This window comes from Scyliorhinus torazame, chromosome 27, assembly GCF_047496885.1.
Source record: "Scyliorhinus torazame isolate Kashiwa2021f chromosome 27, sScyTor2.1, whole genome shotgun sequence".
NCBI lineage: Eukaryota > Metazoa > Chordata > Chondrichthyes > Carcharhiniformes > Scyliorhinidae > Scyliorhinus > Scyliorhinus torazame.
In genome coordinates, this window is record NC_092733.1 from 8,698,991 (window position 1) to 8,713,155 (window position 14,165).

The 14,165-nt window shown below is 54.6% G+C and overlaps 1 protein-coding gene across 1 annotated transcript in view; it reads left to right on the top strand.

Moving 5' to 3' along the window:
* Nucleotides 1-350: 350 nt before the first annotated feature.
* The window catches only part of LOC140403185 (PDZ domain-containing protein GIPC1-like), a 45,391-nt gene continuing 31,576 nt past the window's right edge, over nucleotides 351-14,165 (top strand). The window contains exons 1-2 of the mRNA XM_072490920.1: nucleotides 351-685; nucleotides 8,881-9,066. Of these exons, the coding sequence (XP_072347021.1) occupies nucleotides 422-685; nucleotides 8,881-9,066 (450 nt within the window). The 5' untranslated portion in view covers nucleotides 351-421. The remainder of the gene's footprint in view (nucleotides 686-8,880; nucleotides 9,067-14,165) is intronic.

Consider the following 14,165-nt stretch of genomic DNA (forward strand, 5'->3'; position numbering starts at 1 on the left):
TCGAACCCGCGACGCTGGAACTGGGGGGCGGGGCACCCAAACCACCTGAGCTGAAGATTCATTATGCGGTCAGCTAATTTGCATCCCCGTCGCCATTGGTCGAAGCAATTTAACAGTCATTAGTTATTAATATTCATTCATCTGCATACCCCGCTCTGATTGGCGGGGATGCTCATTAATTATTAAGCAGGTGCGGGCTGCTGCTTGCGGATTGGGTGCCGGCGCATGGGCGGGTCCGGGGCACCGTCTGGGGGTTTGGGCGTGTACTGGCGGGTCGGGCCTGGGGCGTGGCCGGGCCCGGAGGGGCGGGTCCGGGGGCGGGGTCTGGGCCGGGGGCTGGGCCGGGGGCGGGGTCTGCGGCCGCTGCCCTGCCGGGAGCCCGGGGCCGCCGCTGTGCTGCTGCAGCCGCCGAGCCGGGGCCATGCCGCTGGGCCGCTGGAAGAAGGCCGCTCCGCTGGTGGACGAGGAAGACGCCGCTGGCGGCTGGCCGGAGGCAGCGAGCCGGGCACCGGAGGAGGAGGCGGGGGACGGCGGGCCGGCTCCGGGCCGGACCTCGCTGCGGCCCCGCCTGGTCTTCCACACGCAGCTGGCGCACGGCAGCCCCACCGGGAGGGTGGAGGGATTCACCAACGTGAGGGAGCTCTACACCAAACTGGGCCAGGCCTTCGGCATGGAGAGTGCAGAGGTCAGAGCCGGGGGATCCGGTGGGGGGAGGAGGGGATCCAGTGGGGGTGGGGAGGAGGGGATCCGGTGGGGACGAGGTGGATCCAGTGGGGGGCGGGGGGATCCAGTGGGGGATGGGGAGGAGGGGGATCCAGTGGGGATGGGGAGGAGGGGGATCTAGTGGGGGTGGGGAGGAGGGGGATCCAGTGGGGGTGGGGAGGAGGGGGATCCAGTGGGGGGAGGAGGGGGATCCAGTGGGGGATGGGGAGGAGGGGGATCCAGTGGGGGATGGGGAGGAGGGGGATCCAGTGGGGGATGGGGAGGAGGGGGATCCAGTGGGGGATGGGGAGGAGGGGGATCCAGTGGGGGATGGGGAGGAGGGGGATCCAGTGGGGGATGGGGAGGAGGGGGATCCAGTGGGGGATGGGGAGGAGGGGGATCCAGTGGGGGATGGGGAGGAGGGGGATCCAGTGGGGGATGGGGAGGAGGGGGATCCAGTGGGGGATGGGGAGGAGGGGGATCCAGTGGGGGATGGGGAGGAGGGGGATCCAGTGGGGGATGGGGAGGAGGGGGATCCAGTGGGGGATGGGGAGGAGGGGGATCCAGTGGGGGATGGGGAGGAGGGGGATCCAGTGGGGATGGGGAGGAGGGGGATCCAGTGGGGGATGGGGAGGAGGGGGATCCAGTGGGGGATGGGGAGGAGGGGGATCCAGTGGGGGATGGGGAGGAGGGGGATCCAGTGGGGGATGGGGAGGAGGGGGATCCAGTGGGGGATGGGGAGGAGGAGGATCCAGTGGGGGATGGGGAGGAGGGGGATCCAGTGGGGGATGGGGAGGAGGAGGATCCAGTGGGGGATGGGGAGGAGGAGGATCCAGTGGGGATGGGGAGGAGGAGGATCCTGTGGGGGATGGGGAGGAGGAGGATCCTGTGGGGGATGGGGAGGAGGAGGATCCAGTGGGGGATGGGGAGGAGGAGGATCCAGTGGGGGATGGGGAGGAGGAGGATCCAGTGGGGGATGGGGAGGAGGAGGATCCAGTGGGGGATGGGGAGGAGGAGGATCCAGTGGGGGATGGGGAGGAGGAGGATCCAGTGGGGGATGGGGAGGAGGAGGATCCAGTGGGGGATGGGGAGGAGGAGGATCCAGTGGGGGATGGGGAGGAGGAGGATCCAGTGGGGGATGGGGAGGAGGAGGATCCAGTGGGGGATTGGGGAGGAGGAGGATCCAGTGGGGGATGGGGAGGAGGAGGATCCAGTGGGGGATGGGGAGGAGGAGGATCCAGTGGGGGATGGGGAGGAGGAGGATCCAGTGGGGGATGGGGAGGAGGAGGATCCAGTGGGGGATGGGGAGGAGGAGGATCCAGTGGGGGATGGGGAGGAGGAGGATCCAGTGGGGGATGGGGAGGAGGAGGATCCAGTGGGGGGGTGGGGAGGGGTTGGATCCAGTGGGGGGTGGGGAGGGGTTGGATCCAGTGGGGGGTGGGGAGGGGTTGGATCCAGTGGGGGGGGGGGGGAGGAGGGGGATTCTGTGGGGGGGAGGAGGGGGATTCTGTGGGGAGGAGGTGGATCCAGTGGGGAGAAGGTGGATCCAGTGGGGGGGGCGGGTGGATCCAGTGGGGTGGGGGGAGGGGATCCAATGGGACGGAGGGGGAACCAGTGGGGAGGAGGGTGCCAGAGGATCCAGTGGGGAGGAGGGGATCCAGTAGAGGGGGGGATCCAGTGGGAGGAGGAACTGGGGGGCATACAGTTGTGTGTTTGGGAGGGGGGGGATCCAGTGGGGGTTGGAGAGGTGATGTCAGGTTGGAGGAAACCCATGCGATAAAGACTGATTAGAGTGAATGGTGTGTTCGATCGCTGTGTGTTGGTGTGGATCGCACTGTGTACTGCGGCTGCTGTGTCTTAATAACTGCATTGAAAAGACAAAGTTTCCCTAGAGAAACTGCAATGATCTGGGCCAAGGTGATGCAGATTGGGTCAGTAACACAGTATTAACCCTTGGCGTTGGCTTTAAAATTGTCGGAAGGTTGAGGGTGTTCGAGGGTTTATCACGTTAAACTTAAAACCCCCAGTAACAGACTCAGTCTGAGGGTGTAAATGAGCCTGTATGTACTTCAGCCCAGTGAAGATTGAAATGGAAGAGTTTCTGATGCAGCATATTGCGAGCTCAGGGAGATAACATAAGAAACAGCAGACGGAGGCTACGCACCGTTTCAAGGTACTCGGAAGATCACGGCTGATCATTGGCCATAACCCTTGATCGCTACAGTGCAAAGAAATGCCCATCGATCTCAGTCTTAAACACACTCCGTGACCGAGCATCCTGGGGTCTGTGGCTTTGAGAATGCCGAAGAAACCGGGGATCTGACTCCCCAACCAGAGGGAATAATCTCTCCGTGTCTGTCCTGTAAGGAGACGGCTTTACCCAGGGGAGTGCTGTCACAGCAGAATCGATGAGGGTGGGATGCTTGCTGTCTGCGAATTGGGCATTGCTGTGGAGAGGCAGCTCCAAGCCACCCTTCCGCAGTGAAGTTTTCAAATGGGACGTTCATCGGTGGTGTGTTGGTTTGAATATCCAGCGCTCTTCGCGAGAAATGTACCCTGGATCCTAAAGTGTGAGGAAGGATGAAGAAAATGCTTCTCTCCTCCTGGATTCGCTGTCACCACCACCGTGCCCCAGAATGGAGACCACGTCTTGTGCCCGCTGAAGTGTGAAGGAGCCGCTCGCCTGCCACAGGTGCATGGGAGCCGTGTTGATCATCTTTGCAGCACGTGAGAAAGCAAACCTTTCGATTTAACTATCACCCCAGAGAACCAGTCAACAAACAGCATCTCCCAAGGAACATCGCAACAGCCTCGGTTATTGGGCAAGGTGACAGCCACCCGCTGTGCCAGGCTCCCGCTGGACCCGCCGCTGGTTTGAATTGGTTGGGTCTTTGCCACTTGGGTCACAAGGCTGTAATCTTCACATTGCAAATCGATCCATTATTAGGCTTGATCTCACCGGACCTGGTGAACTGCTGCTGTCACATGTAGTGCTGCATCTTACCTTCTTTATGACAACATCGCTCATTTAGACAGCGCCTTTAATGCAATCAGACATTTCGGGTGCTTCACAGGAGCACTGAGAGGAGGAGGAATAGCCCACTCGGCACCTTGAACCCGCTGCACCATTCTAGCCGCGCAGGATAATTCCTCCCCCCCCCCCCCCCCCCCCCTGCCAAATCAAACAGCGCTGAGGATATATTAGAACAGCTTGGTCAAAGAGTTGGGTTTTATGAAGCTTATTAAAGGAAGCACATGGAGCTTGGGGAGGGACTTGCAGAGGTTGGGGGCCTTAGAAACTGAGGTAGGGGGGCTGCCAGTGAGTGATAACAATCGGGTGCACAAGGATTAGGAGGGTGCAGAGATCCTACACGTTGATTGTTGTGGTCTGTGTAACTTTATTACAAAAATGTCACAGGATGAACGGGATTTACTATGCGTCCGATGCACTTTTCACAGCGACTTCCATTGCGTGTCGTGCTAGTTATTGGCCATTGAGTGTTTTTTTTACAAAGTTTATTTCTGGCTGTTGTTTGAGATTGCACCGTGTTTATTCAGCCAGGCAGCTCACACGACTGCTGGTTGTGGTGTGCAGCTGCTGTACTGAGTGTCTGAGTGATGCAGCAAGAAGAGATTGAAACCCTAAGGGAAAGGTGCTTTGAAACACAAACGGCAGTGGAGTTGGTCCCTAGATTACAGGCCTACGAATCCAGCAATTGCTTGTGTCCTTGTTCTTCCTGGGGTAGCGGATTTCAGCAGGGCTGTAACGAGGGCTTCAGGGGAGGGGGGCCCCCACCCGGTGATCCCATGCTGTATATTGGGTGGGTATCAGACGAGGACACGTGACTGGGGCCTGTCCCAATCGAGGTCTTTAACATGAGAAATGGATGGTTGAGTGGAACCTCTGGTGGGAGGAGCCTGGACAAGGGGGGGGGGCTTAACCTAGATGGGGCTAGGCCGTTGAGGGGAATCAGAAAGCATTTCCTCAGATACATAGTGCGTGCAAGTTTCCAACACCCTCTGCTAAAGAACTGCGGGTGCCCTGGTCAACTCGAACGGTCAAGACTAAAGGTGGTTGGGAAGATAAATGGAATGTTGGTGTTTATTGGAAGGGAATGGGATATAAAAGTCGGGGAAGTTTTACTGCAGCTGTGCAGGTTGCTGGCGGACCACACCTGGATACCGTGCACAGTTTTGGCCTCCTTATTTGGAAAAGTAATACGATTGCGTCAGAAGCAGTTGGGAGAATGTTCACCCTACACATTCCCGGGAGGAGGAGCTGGTCTTATGAAGAAAGATTGAGCAGGTTGGGGCTAAATAATGAGAGGTGAGCTGATTGAAACATGTAACATGCGGAAGGGATTTGACCGGGTGGATGCCTGGAGGATGTTTTCGAGGCAGAGTTGGACAGGTTTTTAATAACCAAGGGAGTCAAAACCAATGAAGAGTTGAGATCAGCCATGATCTTATTGAGGGGCTGAATGGCCTCGCCCTATTTTTGTGGTCCTCGGCTGGATCTACGCTGCAGTTAAAGTTGGGGGCAGTGCCAGAGATTTCTACTGGGCTCTCGAGCCATTGGCCCGGGCGGAAAAAGGGGACGGGGAAAAACCCTGAAGAAGAGGAACTGAAGGAAAATGACGAGACTAATTCCTGGCGAAAACCTACAAGAGAGAACGTGCATGCACCGTAGCTCCTTTCCCCTCCTCGGAATCTGTTGAAGCAATTCCCAGGTTGCTCAGTCACTTAATAGTAAGAATCTTTATCATTGTCACAAGTAGGCTCACATTAACGTCGCAATGGAGTTAAGGAAGCGGACACACCAGAAGGAAATCGTGTCCTGTTGAAATGTTTTTTTTATGGTGGGGGTGTGGTTGGTTAGGGTGGGGTGAACCAAACCAAATGCAAATAAAAACCGTCAGACAAAGGGCTTGTGAGGTGTAGGTAAATTTTGGGCTGGCGAATAATTCCCAACCGCTTTTACTCTCTGGATTTGTCGAGTTTTCCTTTGGCAGGGACCGCAGTTGATTTGCAGAGCAGACTTACAGCCGAGGTGTTGTGGAGAGGGGGGGGTGGTGTATTTTGATGACACCAGCGCCCTGTGATCTACAGAATTTGAAGCGTTCGTGTTTTGATGGAACTGTAGGTGGGAAGCGTCTTGAGGGACTAGTGCAGTTGAGTGATTTGTAGGAAGCAACACAAGGGTGACTCGATCATAGAATACCTTATGATAATAATCCTGCAGTGCAGAAGGAGACCCATCAGGTACACCGACCCTCCTAAAGAGCACCCTACGCTAGGCTTACTCTCCCACCCTATCCCTGTTACCCCATAACTCCTGGCATCACGGTAGCCTTGTGGATAGCACAATTGCTTCACAGCTCCAGGGTCCCAGGTTCGATTCCCGGCTTGGGTCACTGTCTGTGCGGAGTCTGCACATCCTCCCCATGTGTGCGTGGGTTTCCTCCGGGTGCTCCGGTTTCCTCCCACAATCCAAAGATGTGCGGGTTAGGTGGATTGGCCATGATAAATTGCCCTTAGTGTCCAAAATTTCCCTTAGTGTTGGGTGGGGTTACTGGGTTATGGGGATAGGGCGGAGGTGTTGACCTTTGGTAGGGTGCTCTTTCCAAGAGCCGGTGCAGACTCGATGGGCCGAATGGCCTCCTTCTGCACTGTAAATTCTATGAAAACTCCACCTGACCGTTGGACACTAAGGGACAATTTAGCATGGACAATCCACCTAACCTGCACATCGTTTAGACTGTGGGAGGAAACTGGAGCACCTGGAGGAAACCCACGCACACACTGGGAGAACGTGCAGACTCCACACAAACAGTCACCCAAGCCGGGAATCGAACCTGGGACCCTGGAGCTGTGAGGCAGCGGTGCTAGCCACTGTGACGCCCGGTTCTTCGTGAGTCAGGCTGGACATTTTAATCTGTTCCCATCAAAATGTGATTTGTGTTCCAGGAGCGATCATTTGGGTGCAATCATTCCTCACCTTGATGCTGCTGCTAAACCTGTTCTGTTTGGGCAGCCTCTTGGCTGAAAGCCACTCAGCTCTGAATTTAGCAGAAGAATCTGCCAGGTTCACAGTGCATTGCAACAGGCCATTCAGCCCCTCCAGCCTGTTCCTCAAATCGACTAAGTCATAACTGAACCCGGTCTTACACACACTCGCACAAACGCTCAAGCATCCATATATACATGCGCACACAACCTTGTACGTGGCAATCAAACAACAGCCTTGGTGATGGAATGAAACAAATTAAAGTTGTTTAGCGGCTCAGGCCACAGAGTTGACCGTTCCTGTCTCAGGCTCAGGGCCTGCTTAATGTTGACCGTGGGCCTCAATCTATGGCCTTCCGTTTAACATAGAAAATACAGCACAGAACAGGCCCTTCGGCCCACGATGTTGTGCCGAACCTTTGTCCTAGATTAATCATAGATTATCATTGAATTTACAGTGCAGAAGGAGGCCATTCGGCCCCCTGAGTCTGCACCGGCTCTTGGAAAGAGCACCCTACCCAAACTCAACACCTCCACCTGACACTAGGGGCAATTTATCATTGGCCAATCCACCTACCCTGCACATCTTTCGACTGTGGGAGGAAACTGGAGCACCCGGAGGAAACCCACGCAGACACGGGGAGAACGTGCAGACTCCGCACAGACAGCGACCCAAGCCGGGAATCGAACCTGGGACCCTGGAGCTGTGAAGCATTGTGCTATCCACAATGCTACCGTGCTGCCCTTAAGAACAAATAAATCTACACTATATCATTTTACCGTAATCCATGTACCTATCCAATAGTTGCTTGAAGGTCCCTAATGTTTCCGACTCAACTACTTCCACAGGCAGTGCATTCCATGCCCCCACTACTCTCTGGGTAAAGAACCTACCTCTGATATCCGTCCTATATCTTCCACCTTTCACCTTAAATTTATGTCCCCTTGTAATGGTTTGTTCCACCCGGGGAAAAAGTCTCTGACTGTCTACTCTATCTATTCCTCTGATCATCTTATAAACCTCTATCAAGTCGCCCCTCATCCTTCTCCGTTCTAATGAGAAAAGGCCTAGCACCCTCAACCTTTCCTCGTAAGACCTACTCTCCATTCCAGCCAACATCCTGGTAAATCTTCTTTGCACCTTTTCCAAAGCTTCCACATCCTTCCTAAAATGAGGTGACCAGAACTGTACACAGTACTCCAAATGTGGCCGTACCAAAGTTTTGTACAGCTGTTTAGCTCAATCCCCCGCTCCTGAATTTAAACAATCAATGTGACCTGCCCCAGAGTGTGTTGTGCCATCTTCAGGATGAGCTGTTGAACTAAAGCTCTTTTTGTGCTCCCGTTGCAGGGCAGTCCTGCCTCTGTCCCGGCCAATGCATCCCTCAGCCCGTCAGCTTGGCCCAGAGCTGGCTGTTGGTATTTGCTGGGGAAACCGTGAACGGATTTCCAGTCAAGGTTCTCTGGCTGTGAAAGGCTTTGTTGGGCCACGTTGATGATATTAAAGGTGCTATTACACATTCATTCTTCACCTTTCAACACAGGCTTGGCCTCAATCTGGTGTTGCAGGCCAGCACGGGAAATTTACCCTTTCGTTCTGTACAATACTTGATTTCCAACTTGCTTCCGAAGTGTCATTTGGTTTATAGAAATGAGGGTGTTGGGATCTGAAGTGACCGACGAAATTAGTGATTTATGAAGAATCTGGTCCTCTTGCAAATTAATGAAGGTTTCGATAAACTGGGTGACGGGGAGACGATAAAGATAGTTACTGATTATTCCAGCCAGAAATTCAGGAGAAGCTTCCTGAACCCAGGAGTGATTAGAATATGTAACTCACCACCACATGGAGTGGGTGAGGTGAACGTTTTGCTGCATTTCAGGGGGAGCTCGATAAACACACGAGGGAGAAGGTTACGCTGATGGGTGAATCGTAGTAAGGTAGGAGGGTGTTCAAATGTGCAAGGTGTTCGAGTCAAATATCCGTCTGGGTTATTTCCGTGTCATGCCATGCAGTACAACGTAACCCAAAACCCTGACCAGCTTGATGTAAGCCCAGGTTAGGAGGAGTCCTTCCTTAGTCTGTAGTGTCCAGTATTAATTTCCTTTTAATTTAATTTCCTGCCTTTCGCCGCTATGCACCAGCCTAACCGAGCCTGTGTTCCGCCTCAGATCATGTTCTGTACCCTGAACACCCACAAAGTGGACATGGATAAACTGCTGGGTGGGCAGATTGGCCTCGAAGATTTCATCTTCGCTCACGTCAAAGGACAGAAGAAGGAGGTGGAGATCCACAAGTCGGAAGATGCTTTGGGATTAACCATCACCGACAACGGTGCAGGTTACGCATTTATCAAGGTAAGCTCATGGAGGGGGGCATCTTTGAGAGCAGTACTGGGGTCAGTGCACTGGCCTCTCGTCTCACATTTCCAAGTAATCAACTGTGTGTGAATGTCCTCATTATACAGCGTTAATTGAGATAGATCAGCTTGTTAATGGCTAACTGTGGGTCTCCGATAAGTTATAGACCTTTGTAACACACACTTGTGCTGTGCTGCTAAGGTACAGTTGTGTTTGTGTCTGAAATGTGGAACCTTGACAGCGCGCAGTCCCTCGAAATAGGGCAGCTCTCCCTCGGGACAGAGCGCACTCTCCCTCGGGACAGAGCGCACTCTCCCTCGGGACAGAGCGCTCTCTCCCTCGGGACAGAGCGCTCTCTCCCTCGGGACAGAGCGCACTCTCCCTCGGGACCGAGCGCACTCTCCCTCGGGACCGAGCGCACTCTCCCTCGGGACCGAGCGCACTCTCCCTCGGGACCGAGCGCACTCTCCCTCGGGACAGAGCGCACTCTCCCTCGGGACAGAGCGCACTCTCCCTCGGGACAGAGCGCACTCTCCCTCGGGACAGAGCGCACTCTCCCTCGGGACAGAGCGCACTCTCCCTCGGGACAGAGCGCACTCTCCCTCGGGACAGAGCGCACTCTCCCTCGGGACAGAGCGCACTCTCCCTCGGGACAGAGCGCACTCTCCCTCGGGACAGTGTTGGGAGTGTCGGCCTCGATTGTGAGCTGTGATTAGACCATATGGCCTTTTGCACCTGCTCCGCTATTCAATATGATCATGGCTCCAACTCTACTTTCCTGTTCATATTGATTCCCTGAGAGATCAAAAATCTGTCTGTCCCAGCCTTAAATATATTTTTTTATTATTATTATTTTTCCAATTAAGGGGCAATTTATCGTGGCCAATCCGCCTTCCCGGCACATCTTTGGGTTGTGGGGGCGAAACCCACTCAGACACGGGGAGAATGTGCAAACAGTGACCCGGGGCTGGGATTGAACCCGGGTCCTCAGCGCTGTGAGGCAGCAATGCTAAGCACTGCGCCACCGGGCCAGCCCCGCCTTACATGTATTCAAGGCTGGGGCACCCATTACCCTCTGGGGTGGGGGAATCGTAAAGATTCGCAACCCTTCGAGTGAAGTAACTTCTCCTCACCCAGTGACTGTGCTTTAGATTCCCCAGCTGGGGGGCCTCTCACCGCCTCTACCCCTCCAGCCCCTTCCTGATCTTGGTTGTTTCGGTGCGATTGCCCCACGTTCTTCGGAAACCCCAGGGAAGCTGGGCTTTACCTGCTCGGCCTCTCCTCGTGGGGAAACCCGCTCCGAGGTGGGGCTCGATCTCACTGCCTCCTGACTCGGGTGAGCGTGCTGAGTCACAGCCGGCAGAGAGCAGTGACTTCCCCGAGCACTGACACTGATTTGGGGATCCACCCAGACTTGGGTATTGAGTAGTTACGCAGGTTTCACAGGCCCAACTGGTACTCTCAACCTGCAGGGATAGATTGGGTTTCGGAAAGTTGAAAAGACTCTTTAAGATTTGAAATAAAAAGCGTAGAGAGCTGTAACAATTCTACCTGTCTGGGGCAGATAGCTCCACTGATGAGGATTCCCCCACCCCACTAAAAACCTTGCAAAGCTTCCTTTTCAAATTCAGTCCGATTCAGAGGATGCACTTTTCAAGATTATTGACAAAAAACGTCAAGGACAGAGACGAGGAGATTTTTACTTTTTATGCGGTGAATTGCTACGACCAGGAAAGGGCGGTGGAAGCAAATTCAATCAATATTTTCAAAAAGGAATTGAATATATACCTGCAAAGAAAACGGTGGGCAGGGCTGTGGGGAGAAAAAAGCAGAAGGAGGGGGACTAATAGAGATGACGCTGTCAGAATGGCGGCCTCCTTTTGTTTATGATTTGCAAATTGGTATGCAAAGGTTACCAGCCTGACCTTGTGGCATAAGCGGTGCTTGTCCCCCAGGATTGTTGCACTGAGGGAGGAGGCAAACCATGCCAGCTTAAAATATACCACGTGACGTGCTCCGTCCACGGGCGTGACTTCTTAGCTGCTTCTGACCCGAGCTGGCTGCCGATCAAATCCAAATACCCCCATCGCCGTCAGTCAGCTGCTCCAGCGCCTTGCTAGCTGTTCCGGAGAAGTGTGGAGCTTTATTAACTCCTGCGTCAGGAAGGGATAGTCACGAGCGTTAATGGAGTGCGTGGCCATATTTGTTGGGGCTGGAAGGAGCTCTGACTCTCTGCTCCTCGGCGGGGGTGGGGGGGTGGAACTAGGACAATCTCGGGGTCTCGGAGCTGCAGAATGCTTTTCTCTCTCTCATTTAGAGTTGGGAGATAAGGGTCACTGAGTTGAGACTAAGATATGGCAGCAAATCTATTTAGATTAAAAAAAGGTTACATTTACTTATCCCAAACTTCAGCCATTGCGGCTTTTAGAATTGAAACGGGCCATTTGGCCCCTCGGTCCTGTCCTGCCGTCCCGTTAGATAATGGCTGATCTGTATCTGTTTATTTGTAAAATATTTTAATTCTCTATTTTCACATTTTCTCCAGAATTTACACCCCACCCTCAAGCAGTAAATGGTAACAAATGCAAAGTCAATTTCCTTATCAACAACAACGATCCCATCCTCCCACCACCCCAAACAACGATCCCATCCTCCCACCACCCCAAACAACGATCCCATCCTCCCACTGCCCCAAACAACGATCCCATCCTCCCACCACCCCAAACAACGATCCCATCCTCCCACCACCCCAAACAACGATCCCATCCTCCCACTGCCCCAAACAACAATCCCATCCTCCCACTGCCCCAAACAACGATCCCATCCTCCCACTGCCCCAAACAACGATCCCATCCTCCCACCACCCCAAACAACGATCCCATCCTCCCACCACCCCAAACAACGATCCCATCCTCCCACTGCCCCAAACAACGATCCCATCCTCCCACCGCCCCAAACAACGATCCCATCCTCCCACTGCCCCAAACAACGATCCCATCCTCCCACCACCCCAAACAGCGACCCCATCCTCCCACCACCCCAAACAACGATCCCATCCTCCCACTGCCCCAAACAACAATCCCATCCTCCCACCGCCCCAAACAACGATCCCATCCTCCCACCACCCCAAACAACGATCCCATCCTCCCACCGCCCCAAACAACGATCCCATCCTCCCACCGCCCCAAACAACGATCCCATCCTCCCACTGCCCCAAACAACAATCCCATCCTCCCACTGCCCCAAACAACGATCCCATCCTCCCACCGCCCCAAACAATGATCCCATCCTCCCACTGCCCCAAACAACGATCCCATCCTTCCACCACCCCAAACAACGATCCCATCCTCCCACCACCCCAAACAACGATCCCATCCTCCCACCACCCCAAACAACGATCCCATCCTCCCACCACCCCAAACAACGACCCACCTGACAATATAAACATCAAATAGAACAAACCCACCCACGGTGGGACAAACAAAGGAGAAATAAAAGAGAAAGGAATTAAGAATCGCCTATGGTCACCATTAACCTAGAGAGTCCGTTCTCCCCCCCCCCCCCCCCCCCAACCCTCCCTAACATTCAATGCCACCCAATCCCCGAAAGAGTACCATAGATGACACCCATGCATTGCAAGCTCCCCCCCGGCTCCTCCCCTCCACTCCCTCTTACAAAACTCCTCCCCCCAACCTCTGTTTCGTCCCGTCCCCCGTCCCCATCTTTCCACTCCGGCTAGACTCATTGAAACCTGTTCTGCCAGGCTCCGATGGTTGCAGCCCCCTCCCCCCACGTCACTCCCGTTCACTGGCCGGCTTAAACCTGCCAGCGTGGAGGCCCCCGCCCGGGTCTCTTTCCCCCTTGCCCGGCCCCAGGAAAACCAAGAAATCCCCTTTAGCACACAAACCCCACATACACACCCAAGCTCCAAAGAGCCATCATTGCAAGTGAAAGTCCCAGTTCTTCCCTTGTCCAAGTATATACAACGTTGGCTCATTTAGCGCACACACCAGCCGCAGTGAAAAAATACAGCTCATGAGGCTACGTCGGTACACAACCACTTCTCAATTCAGCCACAGTCCTTCTGCCTTCCCAAACTCCTCCACTGCTTCCACCGTCCCAAAATAAAAGTCCTTGGATTTGTAGGTCACCCTCAACTTAGCTGGGTATACTATGCTGCACTGCACCTTACTGATGTACAGCGCCTTCTTCACCCGGTTGAAGGCAGCCCGCCTCCTTGCCAGCTCCACCGTAAAGTCCTGGTATACACGGATACCAGCTCCAGCCCACTGCACCACCCGCTTCTGCTTGGCCCAGCTCGGGACCTTCTCCTTCTCACTGTACCTACGAAAACACAGAGTCACTACTCTTGGCGGCTCACTCGCCTTTGGTACAGGCCTCCACGACCGACGAGCCCGATCCAGTTCATATCGGGAGAAATCATCACCCTCCCCCAATAGCTTCGCCAACATCGTGGCAAAATACTCAGTCGGCCTCGGGCCTTCCACCCCTTCGGGAAGACCAACAATCCTCAGATTCTGTCGCCTGGATCTGTTTTCCAAGTTGTCCATTTTGGTTCGCAGATTCTCGTTGATCTCTATCACCCGCATCTCCTTCCCCATCGAGGTAATTTGATCACCGTGCTGTAACAATGTCTCTTCCACTTCCTTCAGTGCCTCACCTTGCTCCCGTATCTCCGCCACTGCGTTCAATACAGCCGACCTCACCGGGGCAATCGCCTCCTCCACCACCCCCCCCCCAATACCGCCCCATCTCCTTCCTCATCGCCTCCATGTGCTTTGTGAACTGCCTTTCGAGTTCCGCGGCCGTCACCGTGGTCATTTCTTCAGCCGTGGGCAATGCGGCCTCCCCCGGCGCCCAGCCTCCACTTTCCTTGCCGTCCCCGCGGTGACCTTTCCACTCCCTGATGGAATTTCAGCTGCTTTTTTCCCCGGCCATTTTATTTACTTGTTCTCGACATCCTTCTTCACTGTGCCTTCTCCCTGCTTTTACCGCCCCTATTACCCCTGGGACCAGGGTTAGACCCCGGAAATGCCGTTCCCGAGCGGGAGCCCTCCAATGTGCAGCTGCCTCCC